The sequence below is a fragment of the Pristis pectinata genome, chromosome 3 (assembly GCF_009764475.1).
Source record: "Pristis pectinata isolate sPriPec2 chromosome 3, sPriPec2.1.pri, whole genome shotgun sequence".
Lineage (NCBI taxonomy): Eukaryota > Metazoa > Chordata > Chondrichthyes > Rhinopristiformes > Pristidae > Pristis > Pristis pectinata.
Window position 1 is genome coordinate 84,975,463 of NC_067407.1, and position 24,686 is coordinate 85,000,148.

At 42.6% G+C, this 24,686-nt stretch overlaps 2 protein-coding genes across 2 annotated transcripts in view; one reads left to right on the plus strand and one right to left on the minus strand.

Moving 5' to 3' along the window:
- The window catches only part of crls1 (cardiolipin synthase 1), a 47,717-nt gene extending 42,375 nt beyond the window's left edge, over nucleotides 1–5,342 (plus strand). Inside the window, exon 8 of the mRNA XM_052011229.1 lies at nucleotides 5,071–5,342. Within this exon, the coding sequence (XP_051867189.1) occupies nucleotides 5,071–5,161 (91 nt within the window). The 3' untranslated portion in view covers nucleotides 5,162–5,342. The remainder of the gene's footprint in view (nucleotides 1–5,070) is intronic.
- Nucleotides 5,343–11,556: 6,214 nt separating this feature from the next.
- Nucleotides 11,557–24,686, minus strand: part of fermt1 (FERM domain containing kindlin 1) — a 72,952-nt gene continuing 59,822 nt past the window's right edge. Inside the window, exons 11-15 of the mRNA XM_052011704.1 lie at nucleotides 22,400–22,506; nucleotides 19,656–19,877; nucleotides 15,261–15,385; nucleotides 14,068–14,209; nucleotides 11,557–12,357 (exon numbers count right to left, since the gene is read on the minus strand). Of these exons, the coding sequence (XP_051867664.1) occupies nucleotides 12,184–12,357; nucleotides 14,068–14,209; nucleotides 15,261–15,385; nucleotides 19,656–19,877; nucleotides 22,400–22,506 (770 nt within the window). The 3' untranslated portion in view covers nucleotides 11,557–12,183. The remainder of the gene's footprint in view (nucleotides 12,358–14,067; nucleotides 14,210–15,260; nucleotides 15,386–19,655; nucleotides 19,878–22,399; nucleotides 22,507–24,686) is intronic.

Consider the following 24,686-nt stretch of genomic DNA (forward strand, 5'->3'; position numbering starts at 1 on the left):
TGAATGTAGTTTGAGAATTCTTTGCCCTTTATACCTTTAATGCTGAGTGTGCTAGTTATGGTAACTGAAATCCCCCAGTTTTATAATTGTGCCAATATCTTCTTGAGCTTCAGAAATTTGTTAACTCTTTTGTCTTCCTCTGACCATGCAGTGTATGATGGCCCCTTTTTGTTGCTCTTTAGTTCAACCTATGTTATATTTTCAAATTTCTAATATTCATCCAACAGTTTTCCTTCAACAACCTTGCCATCACCCTCTTTGTCCCCCTCTCTATTTGATCTAAAAACCTTGTGACCAGGAGCTTTGGATTGTTAGTTCTGCTCCTTTTTAAGACTTGTCTAACATTGTCTTCAGAACATTTGCTTTGTTCACTAAACTCTGCATTTATTTATATGTTGTTAAGTCCAGCTTGGTTCCCCTGTTCTTGTCTGTTTAAAATCTTCCTTTGTTCTGCTCCCAACCATCCCTTCCCATTTAGAACATATGTCCATTAATAAGGTATCATTTGTAGAACGACTGCGTTCTCTCTTTTTGAGATTTTAATTGTACAAGGCCTCAGGGTGAAGCAGAGAAAGGGTGTTTGGAAGTGGGGCAGGCAATGAAGGGGTGTAGGGTGAAGCATGAATAGCCTGAGAAGGCCCAGCGAAGCGGGAGCAAACCACATAGAGCTCGGTGTCAGTGGGCGGGAGGGAGCAGCGTGGTCCAGAATAGATCTGGCAAAGTGGGTGCGGACCCGGCAGCGTGAACTGCCAACTCGGTGCGGACCTGAAAGGGAGAGCGCAGAACGGGGCTCAAGCGGACCTGGAGGAGAGACGGCATGGCGGACCGTGAAGGGTGAATCGCGGACAAAACCAGACACAGCAAAGTGGCAGCGAACTAAGAGTTCGCAAGTAGTAAAAGGCCTCGGGGTGAAGTAGGAAGAGTGGGGTGTTTGGAAGTGGAGCGGGCCACGTGAGGACGTTTAGGGTAAAGACCCACCGCGCCAGACAATGTGAAATATGGGCAGGACGAGGGGGCAGAGCGAAGCACATGGGGCAGAGGCGCGGGATGATCCGCAGTGGATCTGACAAACTGGGTGCGGACCCGGTAGGGTGAAGGTCATGCGGACCGGGCAGGGTGAACCAGAAGCGGGGATGGACAGACCGAAAGGGCAACTGACCGGGGAATAGTGACAGTAATCGGCCGCAGGGTGATTGGAAGTGGACCGCGAAATGTGAGGAGAGTGCGGGCACGGCTGGCTGAGGCAGAAACGAAGTGGATGTTGACCTAACACAGTCAAGTACCAGTGCATCGGGCAAGGTGAGGTAGGAGTTGGCAGTGTAGTCAGAGGGAAGCGAGAGCGATCTGACTAGAGCGCGTCGGTCGCGGACACCAGGGATAAGCGGGAAGGAAGAAGATAATTCACAGCGGACCGGGTAAAGTGATGTGGGTGCGGACGTGGCAGGGTGATACAGAAGCGGTGCTGACGGGATGTCGGAGCGCACCAGGCGTGGGGGAAGTAGGCTGCGCAAAACTAAGCGGTAGCGATCCAAGTAAGAATCGGCCCCCAGCGTGAACCAGCCTGGGGCCCCTGCCGGGCTACACAAATTAGTTGCAAATTGTGTTAAATCCTCACGAACTTTTTAATTTTGTATATGAGTGTTAGAATAATCGCAGCGCTCTGTATTTGTATAGTTTGGATTGTACTGTGATTAAAATGTATTTTGAGAGGAAAAGCTGAAGGGAGCAGGGTGAACTGCAGTCGCTCTGGCCCACACGGTGCGCACCCGGCGGGGTGGTGCTCATGCGGACCTGGAAGGGAGACGGCAAGGCGGACCGTGTAGGGTGAATTACAAACAAACTGGACACAGCAAAGCGGCTGCGAACCGAGAGTTCGCAACGGTGAAGGGGCTCGGGGCGAAGCAGTAAGAGTGGGGTGTTTGGAAGTGGATCGGCTGAGAAGGCAGAGCGAACCAGGCCGGGCACGGGGGCAGCGGGATGATCCGGGGGGAATCTGCCAAACTGGGTGCGGGCCTGGCGGAGGGAAGCTCAAGCGGACCAGCAAGGGCGAAGGCCATGCGGACCGGGCAGGGTGAACCAGGAGCGGGGCCGGACGGAGCGAACGGGCAGTTAATCAAGGGAATGGCGACTGTACTCGGCCGCCGGGAGGGCAGGGTGATTGGAAGTGGACCGCGAAGATTGTGCGGGCACAGCTGGGTGAACAAAAAACTTAAATGGATGTTGACAACGTGAAGTGCATCAGGCAAGGTGAAGCAGGAACTGGGTGTGGAGGCAGAGTGAAGGGGGGAGTGATCCGAATGGGAGGGCGTCGGTGGCGGAGGGCGGGATAAACTGGGGAGGATATTAGCAGTGGACCGGGTCAAGTGAAATAAGCGCGGGCCCGGCAGGGTGAATTTATAGCGGCTTTGGCCAATGCCGCAGGCAGGGTGGGGCTAAAACGGACCTGAAAGGGAGACCGCAGTGTGGGACCCAAGCGGACCTTGTAGGGTGAATCAGCAGCAAACGGCTGCGAGCCAAGAGTTCTTTATACCTTTTATTGCTGAGTATCCTATTATGTGATTGAAACCCTCCCTCGTTATTATTGCCCTAATGCCTTTGCACTTTTTAGAAATACTAACGCATTTGTTCTTTTGTCTTTCTCAGACTGCAGAACATAATGGCATTTTGTTCTTTAGTTCAACCCATATAATTTCTTTCTTTCTTACAATATTTTTTTAAAATCCATGAAAAAGAGTACATGCATCAAAAAAGAGTAAAAATACTACTGAATACGTTGTTAAATCATACTTAAGATCACAATACTCTAAATTAATAATCACGTGTAATAGTTAATAAAGGAAAAAAATTGAAATATTTTATTAAAAACAATCTACTCCCACTACCAAAAACCGAAGCTGTTTGATGGAAAAAACAAAGAAGAGCCCTTAAAGACGTAACAGTGTCAGCCAATATCTGCGTTTTAGTCACCAAATCAGAGATTTTGAAAATAATTCAAAAAAGGTCCCATGTAATTTAAATTGCCAGTTTTCTATCTTCATCTGTCCTTACAGTATTCATTTAACCAGCATTGTCACCATCCTCTTTATCCCCTTCTTCATCTGGTCTGAAGACCTTGTGACCAGGAACTTTATATTGCCAGTTCTGCTCTTTTTTTAAGATTTGTTTTAGCAACAGCCAACATGTCATATCTCCACATGTCTAACATTGCCTTCAGAGCATTTGACTTGTTCACTAAACTCTGCATTTATATATTGTTAATGCATCCAGGCTCCCCTGTTCTAGTCTATTTAAAATCTTTCTCTCTTCTGCTTCCAACCATCCCTTTCCACTTAGTATATGTCCATTAATTTTGTAACATTTGTAGAATGCCTGCTTCCTCTCTTCGAGATCTTAATTGTATAAAGCCTTGGAATGAAGCAGAGAGAATGGAGTGTTTGGGAGTGGGGCAGGTGTAGGAGGCAGTGAAGAGGTGTTGGGTGAAGCATGAACAGGCTGAGAAGGCGAAGCGAGAGCGAGCCGCATAGGGCTCAGTGGCAGTGGGCAGCAGGGAGAAGAGTAGAGGGAGCAGGATGGTCTGGAGTGCATATGGAGTGTTGTCCCGGCAGGGTGAAGCTCAAGAGGACCTGAAAAGGCGAAGGCCATGCAGACCGTGTCGGGAGAACCAGCAACAGGGACGGACAGAGCAAAGGGGCAACTAACCAAGCCAATAGCAACAGTAACCGGCCGCAAGGTGAACCAGGGAGAGCAGGGTGATTGGAAGTGGACCGCAGGATGTGAGGAGGGTGAGGCGGAATCGATGCAGTTAAACAGATGTCGTGTCGATAGGTATGAGGGCAGCACGGGCCTGTTTCTCTGCTCCATGATGCTTCGCTAACTTGGATCAAGCTTTAGCCAGCTGTGCTAATGACTCCTTGCATGAACGTCAAATGATCTTATGATGCACCTTGGGGTAATTTGTGCTTTGAGGGGATTAGAGATGTTTAAAGATCGAATTAAAATTGATGTCAAAATAAAAACAAGATGTGGTAGAAGTGTAAAAGACAAAATGAGTTGGTAGGGATATAAAAGTGCCAACAAAGCACTGGAGCTTCAGGGGTAAAATGGCACATCTGGAAGGAAATTTGTTTGTGCCTCCGTAGGTGCAGATGAGGCTAGCAGTTTAATATCTAATTTGAAAGACATTGCCATTGACCCTGTAACTTAATACTGCAATGAACTACCAGCATCTTCAGTATTCAATAAAATAGTTTTCTAATTTGCCCATTAGAGATGGTTTCTATTTGTAAAAACAATTCTGCCTAATAACCGATGTTGGTTCCTGATCTAGCAACACTTCAGTTTAAAAATCCTCATCTACTTTGCAATCACCGTACTCTATCCGCACAATCTCATTCAGTCCTACAAACTCCCAACTCTGACCTTTATGATACCACTGCCGAGACCCTAAACGTTGTAATTCCCTCCCTAAATTTCTGTGCTGCCTCATAATCACGCACGTGTGTTTTCTCCTCCTGTTCATTACAATCCACTTCATGTGCTCCCGTGTTTATTTCCTGGTACCTTTCTCTTTGGCCTGATATTATTTGTCTGATAACACTTATAAAATGACATATCCCAAAGCTTTTTACATAAATAGCACTATATAAATGTGGGCAGGCATGGTAGTGTAGCGGTAAGTGTAACACTTTACAGCGCCAGTGACCCAGGTTCAATTCCCGCCGCTGTCTGTAAGGAGTTTGTACGTTCTCCCCGTGTCTGTTTGGGTTTCCTCCGGGTGCTCCGGTTTCCTCCCACATTCCAAAGATGTACGGGTTAGGAAGTTGTGGGCATGCTATGTTGGCGCCAAAAGCGTGGCGACAGTTGCGGGCTGCCCCCCAGAACACTCTACGCAAAAGATGTATTTCACTGTGTGTTTTGATGTACATGTGACTAATAAAGAAATCTTATAATATGTGCCTTTTATTAATGAAGCAGGTCTTGTTTGGGTTCAAGATGAATACTACTTAAGCTGCAATAATGCTGTGGTTAAAGGTAGTAAACTGATACTGATTCTCAGTCTTGTTGTTTCAGGTACGTCACATCCTTGACAACGATGGCGTCCGCATACAGTTATTACCTTCACGGCAAAAATACTGTGCAAGTTTTGAATCGGGTGAAGTAAATAGTACTTCATAGCTGGCCAGTGACGTCTGGAATCAGCACAACAAGCAATGCAGGAACAGGATCTTGATTTTTATGCTAAAGAGACATTGATTAAAATAATGTAGATATATATGGAATTTTTTTCCTACAGAAGATACAAATTTAATAATAAAAAATTAAAGATATGGATTTCTTCCAAATGTTGTTTGGCTATTTTAGTTGTGCTTCAGTCACTATATGGAATTAATCACAAACTAAGCAATAATTATTTGCATGTCATCCAGATGATGCAGTCAAGCTGCTAAAAAGCAAGTTCCAGTTGTTTTCTTAAAATTGTATCACTGCCGTGTATATTTTCATACCATTGGAGACTTATGATGTAGAATGGATCTAGTCTGTTTCTCAAACAGTAAGGCAAAGGATGCAAAATACTGGTTGCACAGTAAAATTTTTATTTCTAATGACTTTGCACTCTATGCAATAGTTTTATCAAACACTGTATTGAACGTGATTGGTTACTTTGTGCAGGTAATGCATGTTTGGATTTTTCTTCCACACACTCTGTGAATGACATGCACAGAAGCCTCAGTGCGACACACCACCAAATACACTGTTCAATTCTGTCTTTCTGCATTGCCCGATCCCCTCTCTACACTGTCTTCCCTTTGCCCTGTCATCAACAACTGAGCTTGCTCTTTGCTGCCTCTTACCGACTCATCTGTCTGTGTCTGCACCTGATCTCTGATATTCCACCTCACACCCAATGATCTTTCTCCCCTCTGCACTCTTCTGCCCTATTGATACTTTCAGACACAATACTTGAACTTCTGGTAACCCCTCCCCTCTTTTTTTTCACCCTTTTTTTTCTCTCCTTTATCTTCCCTCATTCCTCTGGTCCTCATGACCTGTCCATCCCTTCCCCCGCCCTCATCACCTGCCTATCTATTCCCCACCTCCCCTTTATTCCGTGGTCCACTGCCCTCTCCTACCAGATTCCTCCTCCTTCAGCCCTTTGCCTCTTCTACCTATTGTGTCTCAGCTTCTTACTTCTCCCCCCACCCCACCCTTCTGCCTTCCCCTTCTCATCTGGATTCGCCTATCACCTGCCTGCGTGTGCTCCTCCCCCTTCCCCAAACTTCTTATTCCAGCTTCTGCCCGCTTCCTTTCCAGTCCCGATGAAGGGTCTCAGCCCGAAATGTCGACTGTTTATTTCTCTCCATAGTTGCTGCCTGACCTGCTGAGTTCCTCCAGCATTTTGTGTGTGTTGCACAAGTTATAGTTTGAGATCTTCTTGTGTGGAGCACACAAAGGTTGCTCTAGCTGTTGATCTGGTCTTTGCTTTTAAGATTGAGGGCAAGATCTTTTGTCTTCCACAATCACCAGTCTGTGCTTTTCTCCATGTATTTTAAGGGATGTAAACTTCTCAAACGAACAAGCAAGAACTCTAGCTATTAAGCCCAAGTTCTGTATTTCTATAAACTGACTTCCAATGGGAGTACTCGAGTGGGTCTCTCCTCTAGTGTGCTGAAGACCTTTTGGCTTGTTTTCCCTTGGTTACCTTTTATAGTAGTATCCTTGCCTCGTTTTGTTGTTGCCCTTTATACTCTTGCCTCTTTGATACTTATTCGAGATCTTCTGTGGGGAAACTATTTGTTTTAGTGTTGTATTTTGTTTCCCTATCTGCAGACGATAAATTACTTTAGGGTGATGCTATTATCTGTGGTGTTTTTGCATTTACTTTCGATGTGATGCTGCTTTTGAGCTCTGACAAGCTTTATAACTTGAGGATAAGATGTCTTGGTGCACTGAGTTTGAAAATCATTATTGCAATTTTAGAGAGTTGGAATGAAAACAATTTTACAGTAAAAGAATCCCCCTGGTTATCAGAATTATTTTTTGCACTACTTTTATCAGGAATGTATTGTTTAAGAGATGGTGAAAATGGATTCAGTAATTTCAAAAGGGAATTCAATAAAAATTTGGAAAAGGAGTCATTTGCAGGATTCTTGGAAAAGGCCAGAGGAATTAGATTGAATGTTATTGTCTTAAGGAGCAGACACAGAAGTGATCCACCAGATGGCACCCTAGCTGTATCATTCAATGATTTTGTGCATGTCTGCATGGATAAATGGACAGAAGTTAGTAGGGAGTCATAGAGGAATGGGAATTTATTAATAGAGTGGTGGGGAGTCATGTTTTTGAAAGATGGCATCAGTTTAAGATTCATGTGGGAGCTTCAGGCAACAGGACTGGGGAATTCAGTAGCAACAATTCATTAGGTTTTCCATGTGCAGCCGAAGTAGATGAAACTAAAATCTGCACAATAGGAACTGTAAATTGTGGTCACTCATTAGTTTAACCTGAAACACATTTTATTAAAAATAAACATACTTTTCTAAAGTTTATGATGATAGGTGCTAATGTTAGATTTGTGTTCAGCTTTTCAAATTTAGTGAAGTTTGAATAAAAGCTGAAATGGAATCAGTTTTAATATCTTAAGCTAAGTTTTTTTTATCTCGAATTGTTTACTAATGCATTGTTGTAACAGAAGCAGATCTGCTTTATTATTGCATAAAAGTTCAGAGCATTGTAGAGAAGTGAACATTACAAATGAATGAATTTGCAAATAAGTTTGTAAAGGTTTCTGGCGACTGAGGGGTGTTTGTTTTAATGTTTCCTTTGCCTACTGGAGCCAGATGTCAATGTAACCCAGAAATGCAAAAGTAAATTTCTGAACAATTGTTTCAAATCCTCCAGAAATACCAAGTCCAAATATAGTATCTGTTTTGTATTTGGTCAATGTTTGCCAGAGTATTAGAATTGTGCTCTTTGAATTTTTAACATTTCATTTGAAGCACTAGAACAGACAAATGGGACTTCAACATTGCAGTGCCTCAGTACTGGACAGAAAAATCTACATTCTAACCCAGTGGTAAGAATGTTTCCAATTATTGTCAGTCAAATTGGTAATACTTCAGCATCAAATAAAGCATATCTGTTAGATGCAATTGCTTTTTTTTCAGAAATAGGGAAACAAGCTTTTTTTTATTTAGGGGACTCAATGTGCAGGTTTCCAGCATCTGTGATTTTTTTTCTTTTTGATGTCATTCAAGTTTCCCAGTTTCTGACTTAATATTAGATCCAGCAACAGTGATTTTTCTATACACACAAGAAGCCTTGAAACAAAATACCAAAGACACGGGTCTGGTTTTAAAAAAAGCTAAGATGCACTTTATGAATCTGTGTCATGAAATCTGGTACATAAGTAATTGATAAAGGTGGCATGGTGCTCTGGTTAACCAACCAGGACTTCAATTTTCCATTAAAAAAATGCTTTTTTTTTGCTGGATGCAGTTTCCCAGAATTTGTGTGGGATATTTGTATCAGTTTTACATTTGAACATTTTCTTTCGCTCTGGAAGCAAATTACTAATTAACTGAGGCAGCTGGCTACAAATGAAAGATTGTGTTTATGCAAAAAACACAAAACCTGCAAGTTTGGAAAATAATGTGGCCATTTCTAAATAAGCATTTGTAACTGCAATGAAAATATCAAGGTTCAACTGTCAAGCTGGCTTACCTATCCTTAAAAATTGATATCATTTTGAACCTTGTACTTTAAAGTACCCTTTAACAAGGTGCAATAGAACTCACCATTATTCATGGATATATGGAGTGTAATCAATATTGAATCAAAATTCTGGTCAAAACATACAAGCCAACCCAGTTGTTGCTGTCTTCTTCGTCATACACCACTACAACTCTTCTCTCTCCACCCCCCCCCCCAAAAAAATGGAGCAATAATGCAATAGGAGCAGGGTTCCAAGCAACAGAACATATTTAAAACCAAAGCAAATGAAGTTTCTATGAACTGGGAATACATTAAAATGCTAATACTTGTCTGTTATTGGTCAAGCTTTTATTAAACCAGAGTTCTGATTTTCTGCATCTGAAGTAAATTTAATATAGGTCAGTGCAGGAGCTGAGAAACTGGACTTGCCTTCCAGCCTTTGACGGGCTGAGTAACGTACTGCCAGGGTACAGGCGACACCTTTGTGCTGTTCCTTTCACCTCCTATCACTCCTTTAGTTGGCTTCTAGCCAGTATGACCTTTTGTGGTCTTGTGTAATTCTCAAAGGTAAAATTGGATTTACTACTTTTTCCAGTATTGGTCTGGTGTTAAAATAAATCTCATTATTTACTTTTATCTTGTAACCAAAAAAAAACTTCCCACCGAGTCTATTTTCACTCCGCTTTGTCCAGTACATTGTGGGTAATGTAACCTTCAAGTATAAACAATTTGTGCTTTACATCTGTGCTACAGAACACTGCATCAAAGATTAGCTCACAATGTATCAAATGGTCCTATTCATGTCCCAAAATCGTGTAAATCTGTGCATGCACAATACTTGCAGAGCTAATGCTGATGACAGGACTGCATTCTTCCTCCACAGGAAGCCAATGTTATAACTAGAGATCCTCATCAAGACTGTTCATCCTGTTAAAAACTAACACTTCTGAGTTTGCAACTTTAAGTATAAATTTGTTATGTATTGAATGTTCTTTTAAAAATAACCAACCAAACTGGAATGATCCTGGTACAGGAAGGATGAGGCAGACTGGCTCCTTTCCAATTGACTGCAGTTGGGCCCATACCACAAGTCCTTTCCCGCAGTATAGTCGGTGCCTGTTCTACTTTCCTCTTGCTGTGCTATTTTAAAATTTGCAAAGGCTCTCTCCTGTGGTCTTACTGCTGGCAAAGTGTGATCCCTGTTGCTCTTTAATGTTTATTCAAAGTTTCCCATGCCAGGTCTCACTCTTTTTAAAGGAACGTGCTGTCTTCCCAGGAAGTAGCAGTAGAGGAAGTAATTGATGAAAAATTGAACTTGGATGAAGAAAGCAATCTGGAAAAGAAGAGAGTATTGCAAAACCAAAGAGGGCAGGGTGGAGGGAGAAAGAGAAAGGTCAGGGAGACTACGATGGTGACACTGCAAGAAGGCATAAGAAAGATTTAGAGAGGTCATCAAACAGTCGTGTATAAAAGGGAACAGAAGAGTGTTGAGAGAGAGAAGTGTGAAGGAAGAAAGTAAAGGAGAGATGATCTGTTTCTTGTAGGATACTGATCACATGTATTTTGGTGGAGTTGGTTACAAAAAGGTTTCTTTGACATGCTTGATTGTTTGCTTTTATAGTTAAGTATGACACATTGAGACCAATTTTGGGCTTCAGCGGGGAATATAAATCTTGAAAAACCAATTATGATAGGTAATTTGCATTACTGAAATATGAAAAAAAAACTTTCTAGAAAAAAGTGCTCCCCCACTTTATCTACAGACCAACACAGCACTAGTAAAGAATACCAGTATTTTCCCTCTAATCTCTCTTTAATATTTTCTTATAATGAATGCAAGTCTTTCAGAGAAGTCCTGAACCAAGGCTTTATCCAAATTGGCAACATAGTGTGATCAGCAGGAGGAGGCCATTTGACTCACTGAACTTGTGTTGGCTGTTTGAAAGTGTAGTCAGAGTGGTTCCTATTCCCTTGCCTTTCAATGTGATGCTGGTTAACGTGGTGTATTTCTTTTGAGCTTTGCCTTTGAAGTAGTAGAAGACTTTTAAATATAATGCTGAAGAACGTTTGCTTGAGGTGTGAAATGGAGAGTTGCAATGATTCTTTGAGTAAAATTGCTGATTTGGATTTTGCAGAATATTCTACTTCTGGGCCTCTGTTAATGCTACTTAGGCTTTTAGATACTTGAATTTGTTTTTCATTATTCCCACCAAATCATCACTAGCAGATCCTGTTACATGCTCTGCTCCAAGACCATAGCCAACAAGTCTGATCTTGTGCCCTTCCATTTAAGTATGAGCCATATCTAAAAGCAGCACAACAGTTGCCTCTTTTGGCAAATGAATTTTGCTGCAAACTTAAGAGGTCAGGAATGATACTTCTGGAATTTTAAGTTATTTGAAGGCTTGGTGTACTGCTATCACTGCTTGTGGGTCAATTTGACACCTGGCCTAGGATGCTGGCTTTCTCTGTCGTTCTCCCACAGGTTTTATGGCAGAGCTGGAGCATGCATAAGGTAGCACGTAGGTCCTCTGTGGGCATCTGAATGGCAAAATGATTTTTAAAGAAAAAAAAAGCACTAAAAAACTGGTGCCTGGAGTGGTGGTGGAGGTAAATACGATAGGGGCATTCAAGAGGCTCTTAGGCACATGAATGTGCAGGAAATGTAAGGATATGGATACTTAGGCGAAAGGGATTAGTTTAGTTGGGCATTTGATTACTAATTAGATTGGCATAACATTGTGGGCCGAAGGGCCTGTTCCGTGCTGTACAGCTAAGTTCCAAAAAACATTGAAAAATTGTTTTATCGACCAGTTGTTAAACAGTAGCATTTAAGAACTCGGTAGAGGGATCTGGGGCAAAAATTGTGTGCGCGCGCATGTGGGGTTGGGCCATGGTCAGGATGAAGACTCAGCAATAGAAGTGAACAGCTTTTCTCAACGGCCAGCTCTGTCCAGTTCTTTCCATTGCTGACACACAACTTGGAAGTCTCTGCTGCTGAACTAGTATGATTGTGGAAAATGAGGTGCCCATGTTTTTAGGAAGGTCAGCAGGCAATTTCACCAGCAGTAATCCTATCCTATTCCTATTGTGGAATAATATTTTGTTTGACGATCATAAGCATTGCCAAGGATAGTGCACAGTGGTTTCCATATGGTCATTTATTTATTACCCTTTCCAATAGCTACCCATTCGATGAGTATATTTGAGGTTAACATGTAAGGATTAAATAGTGACCTTTTCCCACTCGCGAGCCAACAGCTGAGTAGAACACATTCTATGATAATCACTTTAAAGAAGTTATAATGTTTAAGTAGAACATAGTCATTCTTATAGGTAGCTTTTGATAAATAGCTACTACCTATCCTTTCAAAAGTATAGTATACTTGTATGTTGCAAATAACTTGGTTTTGTAATTTTTGAAACCTTTCTTACATGAGGTTGTACCACAGTTTCAGAGGGTCTTTAACATTAATCCTGACCCCCAGTAAGCTTGTGAAACAGTTCTTCATCCAGCGTTTCATTTTGATCCTTGGAACGCGTTGACAGAAATATATATCCTCCAATATACTCATGGAGGATCTTGCAGTCTGCATTGAGACATGTGAGTGCTATCGCCATACTCTGATCAAATTCAATTTCAACCTGAAATTAAGCAGCAACAACTTGATTTGGAGACTGTATCAGTTTCCTTTACATTCATGTATCAATTCACCACCTTTCCCCTAGATGGCACCGTCTCCTCTAGAATACTGCTCACTGGCAGTGGCAAATAAGAGGTCGAATCCTTCATAGCTTCCATAGGTTGGTGTTAAATTATAACCATAAATGGAAAGTGAGTCAAGCGTTTTATGCTTTTGAGGAGAAAAAAAAAGTATTATTATCATTACATTTTACTGAGAATACAGAAGATGGTGATTTGTTGCATTTGTGCTTAATTTCCTGAGAGTTTGTTTTAAAAGATATTTGGACAGGTACATGGATAAGAGAGGTTTAGATGGATATAAGCCAAATACAGGCAAATGAGGTAAGCTTAGAAAGGCATTTTGGTTACATGGATGAGTTAGGCCAAAGGGCCTGTTTCTGTGCTGTACAGCTCTATGAAGATGCCCTATTAGCTGCTTATCCTGTTCCCTTCTCAAAAATGATTTTTTTTTGCCTTTATATTGAGATCTGGAATGTCAAAATATTCAAAACAATGTTGAATTTCGATCACTAAATTAATTCTTAAAGCAACTATAGTTCAGAACAGTCTCTTCCTGTAAATGAATTCCTGCATCTTGGACAAATCATTTGGGGCATCTCTGGTGGCTTGATGGAGGAGCAGTTTGTGCTGCTGCCTCACAGCATCAAGGACCCAGGTTCAATCCTGACTTCAGAGGCAGTCTACATGGAGTTTGCAGGAGCTGCCCCCCACCCCCCCAAGTGCTCTGGTTTTCTCCCACATCCCAAAGACATCCTGGTAAGTTCATTGGCTATGGTAAGGTAGCCCTTTGTATATGTGGTTGCAAAAGTTGCAGAGGTACAGGAGAGTGGACTAAATGGGCTTGAACAGTGGCCTCCTGTGCCCTAATAAACCCTTGTTATCCTTCCCAAGAAATATTTCCTACAGTTGGACACAGTAATTTGGCTGGGGCTTGTGATTTTTAAAGGTTCAGTATGACCTCCTTGCTTGTGTAGTGTATCCTCTGTTCATAAAAGTAAAGATTCCATGTCATTTTTCTAATGAGTCAAATGTGTGATCAGATAGCCTTTGGCATTCCTAATTGTCCACACATTTATAAAGCTATACAATTATGCTCAAGTTTCCTGTTTAGTTCCTTAATTAATTGAAAAGTTATTCACAACTAAAATTTGATTTAGCACTGCCCATCATTCTATAGCAATTACTTAAAAAAAGCTTCTTCAAGTTAAAATAATGCTGTTCCTCCCATTTTACTTCACAGAATGTGTGTGTGTAGGATTGTAAATAGTGTGATGCTGATTCTGATGTAGTAACCCAAGTTTCAATTATCTTTTTCTACATCAAACAAGTATTTCTAAAAATTCCAATTTTTGGAAAGAGGCAAGTGATAACGTCAGCATTTTCAAAACACTTTTGTAAAAATGCAAACTATTGAATTTGTAAAAGAAAAAATACCAAATTTTTCTACATTGTTTTAAAATCATTCAAATTTTAGGTTGGTCTAAGCAGAAAAATGTTTAAAATAAAATTGATAAAAGTTGAGGGAGGAGATTAGAGATGAGAAGAGCTGTAATCTCCATTAACAAAACCTGGTAGAAAGTGTCTCGTTTGGCTTTTACTTAAACAAGCTTGTATGAGATCGAGGGATAATAGAGTTAGCTGTTACTCACCTGTCTGATTTCCCAATTGACATTCCACTGTTTTATGTTGCTATATCTCCAAGTTATGATAGGATCTCTTGTCGCCATATCAATTCTTATTAATCGGTTGTAGGAAATGCCTAACAGCTCATCCTTTTTGGTTCCTCTAAATCTGTGGAAGCAAGCAATTGTGTTGGCTTTAAATGGAAACGTTCTTTGCTGCTTTAATACATTCTTATCTATAAAGTTCCTAAAATAAAATACTGCTGAGTGGTAATATTAGTTACTTGCAGCAATATAACCCAACATAACAATTAATTAGAATCATATTTCTTTAGGTTTACATAGAACAGTACAGGCTCTTCGGCCCACGATGTTGTGCTGAATTAATTAAACCGATGACTAATTAATCTAATCCTGCTTCCTCGCACATTGACCACATCCTTCCCGTCTCCGCATATTCATGGGCCTATCTAAGAGTTTCTTAAATGCTTCTATGCTATCTGCCTCTACCACCATTCCATGCCCTCGCCATTCTGCAAAACAAAAACTTGCCACACACATCTCCCTTGTACTCCTTTTTGCACCCCCCCCCCCCCCCCCCCCCCAGTACTAGGCATTTCAATCCTGGGGAAAGGACACTGACTGTCAATCTATATCTTGCATAATTTTATAAACTTCTGTCAAATCTCCCCTCAGCCTCTGCCACTCTAGAGAAAACAGCCCTAGCTTGTCCAACCTCTCCTCAGCATGTGTCCTCCAAACCAGGCAGCATCCTGGTAAGCCTCCACACCATTCCTATAATGAGGTGACAAGAATTGAACACGATACTCTAAATGTGGCCTAACTAGAGTTTTATAAACAGAGAAACAAAGGACTGCAGATGCGGGAATCTAGATGAAAAACACTATGATGCTGGAGGAACTCAGCAGGCCAGGCAGCATCCATGGAGAAAAGCAAGTAGTCGACGTTTCGGGTCAGGACCCAAGATAGGAAAGGGGGAAGCCCTATATAAAAATATAATATGAGGGAAAAGCAGAGCAGTGATGGGTGGACAAAAGAGGGGAGGTAATAGGAGTTTTATAAAGCTGTAACAACTTCCTGAGCTAATTTTCCTAAGTCTGTAAAGATAATAAAATGGTCCTTCTCTACATCTCTCGTTTATGATGTGAAGGTGTAATGAGGGCATATTATTAATGTTCCTGTGGTCTCATGTCACTCACCTGACTATAAAATAAGATACTCCAAACTCTGGCAGCGACTGCCACGCCTGGATGAACCTCATCTTGGCTTCTACCAAAGTCATCTGTGCAACATTTTGATGCGCTTCTAGGATGCGTGTTGTCAACTGAAAACAAATCACATTTTTAATCTTTAGTTTAGTAGCTGTTGTTACAAATGCTGCAGCTTAGACAGTTGGTAACACTGAATGTGCTGTGTAGTAGCATCATTGCATTGTACTCTGCCTTTGAAATTCATTCCAGTGTTGAGTACAAACTGCTTACACTGTTACATAGGATATTTGGCACTCCTGTCACTGAATGAACTTCTACTTTCTAACAGATAGACCGCAATCAGTGAGGATAGGCAGCAATTCCTCTGGCACGATTATTCTCAACACTGGTGCACCTCAAGGCTGCATCTCAGCCCTCTACTCCCTATACACTCATGACCGTGTGGCCAGATTCTGCTCTAACTCCATCTACATGTTTGCAGATGATACCACTGTCGTAGGCCGTATCTCAAACAGTTAAGAGTAGGAGTACAGGAAGGAGATAGAGAGCTTAGTGGAATGGTGTCATGACAACAACCTTTCCCTCAATGTCAACAAAACCAAAGAGCTAGTCATTGACTTCAGGAAAGGGAGCAGTGTACATGTACCTGTCTACATCAATGGTGCTGAGGTCGAGAGGGTTGACAGCTTCAAGTTCCTGGGAGTGAACATCACCAACAACCTGTCCTGGACAAACCACGTGGATGCCATGGCCAAGAAAGCTCACCAGCGCCTCTACTTCCTCAGGAGGCTAAAGAAATTTGGTTTGTCCCCTTTGACTCTCACCAACTTTTACTGATGCATCATAGAAAGCATCCTATCTGGATGTATCACGGCTTGGTATGGCAACTGCTCTGCCCAAGACCGCAAGAAGCTGCAGAGAGTTGTGGACACAGCCCAGCGCATTACGGACACCAGTCTCCCCTCCTTGGACTCTGTCTTTACCTCTCGTCGTCTTGGTGAAGCAGCCAGCATAATCAAAGACCCCATCCATCCGGGAACATTCTCTCTTCTCTCCTTTTCCATCGGGTAGAAGATACAGGAGCCTGAGGGCATGTACCACCAGACTTAAGGACAGCTTCTACCCCACAGTGATAAGACTATTGAACAGTTCCCTTATACAATGAGATGGACTATGACCTATGACCTCATGATCTACCTTGTTGTGACCTTGCACCTTATTGCACTGCACTTTCTCTGTAGCTGTGACACTACTCTGTACTGTTATTGTTTTTCTTTTACCTGTACTACATCAATGCACTCTGTACTAACTTAATGTGACTGCGCTGTGTAATGAATTGTCCTGTAAGATCGGTTTGTAAGACAAGTTTTTCACTGTACCTTGGTACAAGTGACAATAATAAACCAATACCAGGTCAATGACTCCAGTTTGACCAAGGTAGCTTTCTGGTAAATTGTGTACACATGCTCACTCCCTTTGTATGTATAAGTATAGATAGAATTGAAAAGTCAATACCATCACTCCTGATGTCCCTTCCCAACCACAAAGATTCAGTGGCTTATGTCTATGCAATTTAAGGCAAAATTCTTGTTAACAGATAGCCCTTTTGCATTAAATGATTCTAAAACATACAAACACATGTAAACTACAACTTTTAAAATCTTGAATGGTTATATCGACAAGCATAATAAAGAGAGACGAGACTGCAGAAACTCAGCGGGTTGAGCAGCATCTGTGGGGGGGAGGGTGGGGAAGGAATTGTCGATCTTTCGGGTTGAAACCCCTCACCCTAATGAAGGGTTTAGACCTGAAATGTCGACAATTCCTTTCCCCTCCACAGATGCTGCTCAGCCCACTGAGTTCCTCTAGCAGATTGTTTGTTGCAAGTATAATAAATTTGTTTCTATTACTGTATTGATTACATGAAGATCATGGACAAATCCAACACTATAAAACTCTGTACCCACTTGCTTTAGTTCCACATGCTGCCTTTCTCTTTGTCCACTGAATGTTGATGTCAATCAAGGGGTTGTGATGTGGTTTTACACAAGGATTTGGCAGGGGTAAGACCTCAATTTATTATTTGTGTTAATGTTTTGAATGAAGGAAGACTGCTCTCTTATCCATGGCTGTAGATGACACTGTTTAAAAGGAGAATGAGAACTGTAGATGGAAGCAGCAAGTTGCAGAGGGATGCAAACATTTAATGCAGTTGCAAAACTCTGGAAACTGGAGCTAAAAGTAGACCTCACTATTTGGGTTCAAGGGAGAGAAAAAGAGCATTTTCAGAGGTGAGGCGTACAAAATCAGAAAATAATGGAGACACTCAGCAGGTCAGGCAGCATCTGAGGGAAGTAAATCAGTTAATGTTTCAGGTTGAAGTGCCCTTGTCAGAACTGGGCAAAAGAAAATAGTTTGCTTTGAGTTGTAGAGAAGGTGGAGGTGAGATTGGTCCTGACAAAGAGAGTCTGTGACAGGTTGGGGCTATAATTGCTGTGGGGATGTTGTTAATGGGGCAGTTAGAGAGTGACATAGAAGAGTGATGTACTGATTGGGGGGGGGGGAGGGGGGGGAACTGAACCCATATTATGGACGGATAAGTTGCAGCAAAAATGGTCCGTTCTGATACATACAGAAAGCAAGTTATCAGAAGTTGCTAAATTCAATATCAAGTCTGGAAGATGGCAATGTGCCCAAACAGTAAAGGAAGTGTTGTTCGTCAAGCTTGCATGAGGCCTCATTATTATAGGGCAGGAGGCTACTGACAAGTCAAATGGGAGTGGGGTGGAGAGGTCGAAGTGGCAGGGCAACAGGAAGCTCCGGACCAAACACAGGTGCTCTATAAAGCAGATACCTAAACTGTTCAGTTTCTGATGTAGAGAAGACCACATCGTGAATACCAAATGCAATAAGATTTCTTTATTAGTCACATGTACATCGAAACACATAGTGAAATGCATCTTTTGCGTAGAGTGTTCTGGGGGGCAGCCCGCAAGTGTCGCCACGCTTCCTGCGCCAACATAGCATGCCCACAACTTCCTAACCTGTATGTCTTTAGAATGTGGGAGAAAACCGGAGCACCCGGAGGAAACCCACACAGACACGGGGAGAACGTACAAACTCCTTACAGGCAGCGGCCGTAATTGAACCCAGGTCACTGGTGCTGTAATAGCGTTGCACTAACCCCTACACTACTGTGCCTGCCCTTCAACCAACGTGCAAGTGAATCACTGCTTTACCACCAAAGACTGTATCCTTGGCTGGTGGGAAAGGAAGAGGTGATGGGTGTTGCATGGGAGAGTGCTATAGGATGGGGAGTGGTGGTGTTGGAAGAGCAGACCAGGGCAGCCAAAGGGAACAATCCCTTCAGACTGCCGAAAGAGGGGTAGACATATCTGATGGTGGAAGCTTGTTAGAGCAACAATTGCGAAGGATGATGCGTTGAATGTGAGGACCAGAGGATTTCCATCCTTGCTCTCTCCAACGAGAGAGGGGCTGAGCGCAGTGGTACAGGAAATAGAGATGTGGTCAAGGGGTCTGTCCACTATGATGGGGGAAGTCTTGCTTCAGGAAGGAAGACATCTGAGGCACCTGTGCAGAAGGCCTTATCATTGGAAATACAATGGTGTTAGTGTCCTTACAGGAGGCAGGATAGGAGAAAATATATACAAGAAAGCTGTGGGAAGAGTTGGAGATGGACCAGGTGAAGGTGAAAACATTGTGGAAATTGGTAGAAAAAGAGTAGTGAAATTTGACTCTACACAAGCAATGGTTTCAGTTACTGTAACTAATGGAAACCATTTTTTTTAAAACCATATGAAATCCCAACTCAAGTTGGTCCAAAAACAAAAGTGTTATTTAATAAAGCTTCAAACTAAAATTACAAAAATGAATTCTGGTCACTGGACCAAGTCTGGACTGCGGCAGATCTTTAATCTATTTTCACCCATGCAGAATTTTAAAATGGCATTAACTGAGGCTAAGGTATCTCCCCTGCACTTCTGTAAAATGGGTGCTCAACATGCAAAGCAAAACTTGGATTGAAAGCTTGAAATAAACTTTGGATTGAGCAAGGAAAAATGTTTTACAGAATCAAGTAACAAGAATGGAATGCATCATTTCTTTGCAGAAATAATGCATCGTTATTTTTAAATTATTTGCATTCAGATTATGTATTGAAGAAAAAATCTTGGTATTGTATCATTGTACAGCGCAGGAACAGGCCCTTTGGTCCACAATGTTGTGCCTAACTAAACTAGTCCCTTCTGCCTATGCAAGTCCGTATCCCTCCATCCTCTGCATATTCTGCGATATGCAATTTCATCTGACATTTTGTACAATAAGGACTGCAAGGGTGAATTTACAAACAACGTATTTCAGTACCTGTTTAGTTTTGAACTTTTTCAAATATCTGGGTGAGACCAGCGATTCTGGGTTCATATCCATGGTGTTTGGGTTGTGTATCACCTGAGGTGAGGAATTTACATTCTTCATCTTCAAGAAAGACTGAATGTTATAAATCTCAGTGGGGTATGAACTGTCAGCCATTGTCTTGCCTTTTGACGCCAGTCGACAGGCAGCCATCCATTTAGCATATTGTATTTCCTGCAGTCAAACACAAATACTCTTATTGGTAATGGTTTATTATTGTCACTTGTACCAAGGTACAGTGAAAAAACATGTCTTGCATACCTTTCGTACAGATCAACTCATTACACAGTGCATTGAGGTAGTACAGGGTAAAAACATTAAAAGAATAAAGAGTAAAGTGTCACAGCTACAGGGAAGTGCATTGCAGGTAGACAATAAGGTGCAAGGTCATAACAAGGTAGATTGAGAGTTCAAATGTGAATCATTCAAAATACTCAAAATAGAAAGCACAACTAATTTTGAATTTACAGTAAATTTGGAGATACAACATGGAAACAGGTCCTTTGGCCCACTGAATCCACGCAGATTGTCCACCACCCATTTACACTAATTCAATATTAATTCCATTTTATGTTCTTCCCACGTTCTCATCAACTCCTCTTCCTCCCTCCCCCAAACACACACACATACACACGGGACAATTTACAATGGCCAGTTAGTATACCGACCTGCACATCTTTGGGATGGGGGAGGAAACCCCGTGGTTACAGAGAGAACATGTGAACTCCACGTCGACAGCACCTAGGATCAGGATTGAACCCAGGTCTCTGCCACTGCCAGACAGCAGCTCTACTATCTGTGCCATCCAAACATAGTTTGCAAATATGAATCTCAGAAGGCAATGTCTAGAAAAAGGCAAGCTGTGCCTGGCTGTCTTGACCTTCCTGTGTAGCAGTGAGCCAAGAGCAGTGGATAAATCTCAGGCAGTGGATCCCAAGACCTGATTCTCAGAATGGCCTTTCAAGAGTTTGCTGCAGAGAAAGACATTTTTAAACACTGCTGATAATCAACCTATTCAAAAAAAAACTTAAATTTGACCTAAAAACACCTTACTGCTAGAAATTAATGAAAAGCAAAGATAATGTAAAATTAAATTAAGCAAAACTTTTCAGTCAAGGTCAGTGAACCCATTCATTTGATTATGGATAAATGCTGTCATGAGTATGGATGGGGCTGATAATAAATGCTTGGTAGAAAATTAAGTCTGTTTAGGAAGAAAGGGATTTAACTTTGGAATGTCTATGAAATTGCATGCTTGGTGTTATTATGTTGCTGTGAAGGTCAAAAGAATACCAGCAGGTAAAGCAAAGATAATTCCATATAAAACAAAAAACTGTATGAAAGAGTTTAGTTAGGTCTCAACTGGACTACTTGATTCAATTGCTGAATGATTTATAGGATCTGGAAAAGGTGTATTGGAGGACGAGGAGAGTAAAATTTAGCTATCATGATAAATCAAAGCTGTTAAACTACCTAATCACCCACTGCCAGATTAAACTGGAGGGCTTTCCTCCACACCGCCACCGCCGCCGCCCCCCCCCCCCCCCATTCAGGGGTCCAACATTAGCATGGATCTTCACAATGTCAACAAACGCAAGGATGGTACCCAAAACACCATAAAAATCTAAGTGCAGCCTTTGGTTGGGAACATGGAAAAGCTCAATTCTCAAAAAATTGTTTAAGATAGTTTTTCAAATATAGTCCCCTATTCTTTTAGTGTTTAAAAATTCTTGAAAAACTCCAAACCTAATGAATACAGTCAAACTACAAAAGCTAATGGTTATACTGAATGTTGCAAAATGATGTATTGAACTTTAGACAAGTATTACATGTCTTGTAATACTGTAACAGAGTACTGTGCTCAGTTCTGGTCGCCTCACTGCAGGAAGGATGTGGAAGCCATAGAAAAGGTGCAGAGGAGATTTACAAGGATGCTGCCTGGAATGCGGAGCATGCCTTATGAAAGCAGGTTGAGGGAACTCAGCCTTTTCTCCTTGGAGCGACGGAGGATGGGGTGGGGAGGGACCTGATAGAGGTATATAAGATGATGAGAGGCATTGATCGGGTAGGTAGTCAGAGGCTTTTCCCCAGGGCTGAAATGGTGGCCACAAGAGGACATAGGTTTAAGGTGCTGGGGAGTAGGTACAGAGGAGATGTCAGGGGTAAGTTTTTTTTACTCAGAGAGTGGTGAGGGTGTGGAATGGGCTGCCGGCAACGGTGGTGGAAGCGGATACGATAGGGTCTTTTAAGAGACTGTTAGATAGGTACGTGGAGATGAGAAAAATAGAGGGCTATGGGTAAGCCTAGTAATTTCTAGGGTAGGGACATGTTTGGCACAGCTTTGTGGGCCGAAGGGCCTGAATTGTGCTGTAGGTTTTTCTATGTTTCTATGTTTTTTCTAATAATATATTAATAATTACACCTTTTTCAAGAGCAGTTTGGGAAGGATGATAAATGATGGCCTTAGCAGTGAGGATGCTTAGATCCTGAAAAATGAATGAATAAAAATAACTCATTAGATTATTGGGGAATTCTGCTCAATGAGGTAGAGATAGGCTTCAACCTCCAAAAGTCCATGTGCTGGTTCTTATTGTTGCTGTTAATTGAAAGTACCATTTTGGCTGGTGCTGAGAAACATTACTGCTTGACAAAGACAACATTTCACTAGCATTAATGCCTATGAATTAAATACTTACATTTTGACATTTTATATATACTTCATTCATGCCATCAGACACAGGAATCAGCAGCTTGATCCCAAATTTCTGCCCTGCTATGTTCACATCTGGTACAACTTCACATCCTGTATTAAGCAAAGTTTCAAACCAAACAGTTAAATGAGAGGTGAAATGTGACAGATTTTTTAAAAAAAATGTTTCTGCATGGTAATTGTGGAAGCATTTGATACAATAAGTATGGAGTTAAAATAACTGGTAAACACAATCAGGACTTTAGAACACAATGACATTTCATTGCAGCTATCCCAACAAAGATAAATGTGAAGATATCCACATCAGCAGGAAACAACGAAAGGCGATGCCCTCTTTAAATGGTGTTACATTGGGAAGTATTGATGTACAAAAGGTCTTGCATGTTTCACACCAGGCACTGCCGGTGCAACAAGCTGTTAAAGCATCAAATGGTATGTTGGCCTTCATAGCAAAATTAATAGAGTAACACACACAAAATACTGAAGGAACTCAGCAAGTCAGGCAGCATCCATGGAAGGAAACAAGAAGTCAATGTTTCAGATCGAGACCCTTCATCAGGACTGGAAGGGAAGAGGGCAGAAGCCAGAATAAAAAGGTAGGGGAAGGAGCACAAGCTGGCAGTGATACGCGAGTTGAGGTGAGAGGGGGAAGGTAGGTGCGTAGGGGAGGGGGAATGAAGGGGAATGATGTGAGAAGGTAATAGGGGGAAGAGGCAAAGGGCTGAAGGAGGAGGAATCCTATAGGAGAGGGCAGTAGACTATGGAATAAAAGGAAAGAGGTGGGGAACCAGAGGGAGGTGATGGGCAGGTCGTGAGGGCAGGGGAGGGGAAAGAGAAGGGGTGAGGGGGCCACAGGAATGAGGGAAAACAAAGCAGGGGGAAGAAAAACCAGAGGAGAGGGGTTACCAGAAGTCAGAGAAGTTGATGTTGAGGCCATCAGGTTGGAAACTACCAAGGTGTTCCTCCAACCTGCGTCTGGCCTCAACGTGGCAGTAGAGGAGGCTGTGGATAGACATGTCAGTATGGGAGTGGGATGTGGAATTGAAGTGGGTGGCCACCGGGAGGTCCTGGCTGTTGCAGCAGACGGAGTGAAGGCACTTGACGAAGCGGTCACCCAATCTTCGTCAGGTCTGTCCCTGTTACATTGAGGTTGGGGTGGGGGGGGGGGGGGTGGTGTTTGGTGGGGGGGGGGGGTGGTGAGGGTTGAGGGCAGATGCCTCCACCGCATCTGTTCTCATGATGAGGCTTTCCATTCCAGGACATCCCTTCCACCACCAAAGCTGCCCTCACCCACGTCTCCAACATTTCCTGCACGTCTGCCCTCACCCCATCCTCCCCCCAACATAACAGGGTTCCCCTTGTCCTCACCTACCACCCCACGAGCCTCCACATCGTTCTCTACAACTTCTGCCATCTCCAATGGGATCCCCCCACCTGGCACGTCTTCTTCCCCGCCTCTCCCCCCACCCCCCAGCAGGGACCACTCTCTCCATGACTCCCTTGTCCGTTCATCCCTCCCCACCCATCACCCTCCAGGCACCTATCCCTGCAACCGTGTAAAGTGTCACACCTACCCCTACATCACCTCCCCCACCACCATTCAGGGCCCTGGACAGTCCTTCCAGGTGAGGCAGCGCTTCACCCGTGAATCCGAGGTTGTCATATTTTGCATCCGATGCGGCCTCCTGTACATCGATGAGACCTGACGCAGATTGGGTGACAGTTTCGTCAAGCACCTTCACTCCGTCCATCGCAACAGCCAGGATCTCCCGGTGGCCACCCACTTCAATTCCACTTCCCATTCCCATACTGTCATGTCTATCCACGGCCTCCTCCACTGCCACGTTGAAGCCAGACACAGGTTGGAAGAGCAACACCTCATATTCCGTCTTGGTAGCCTCTGACTGACGGCATCAACATTGATTTCTCTAACTTCTGTTACAGACTCGGTGAAAGTCCCTTTAAGATAGAGTGTGTTTGTGTATGTGTGTGTGTGTGGCGTGCTTACGTAAATAGAAGATAAAGGACGTAATGACGTTGTTGAAGAGGTCAGTCGAAGTCGAAGGGAGAGAGAGAGAGAGAGAGAGAAAAGGGGGAGAGACACCAGCCTGCTAGTTTCTCTATCGATGGATGAGAAACAATAACTGTGTCTGCTATTGAAATCCATGTATGGAAATTGTAAGTAATCCGGTGGAGTTCACTTTGTTGCTGACCTGTAGAAGGAAACAGGTATTTGTGTGGACGACCACGATTCGGATGCTTTTCGGGGTGAG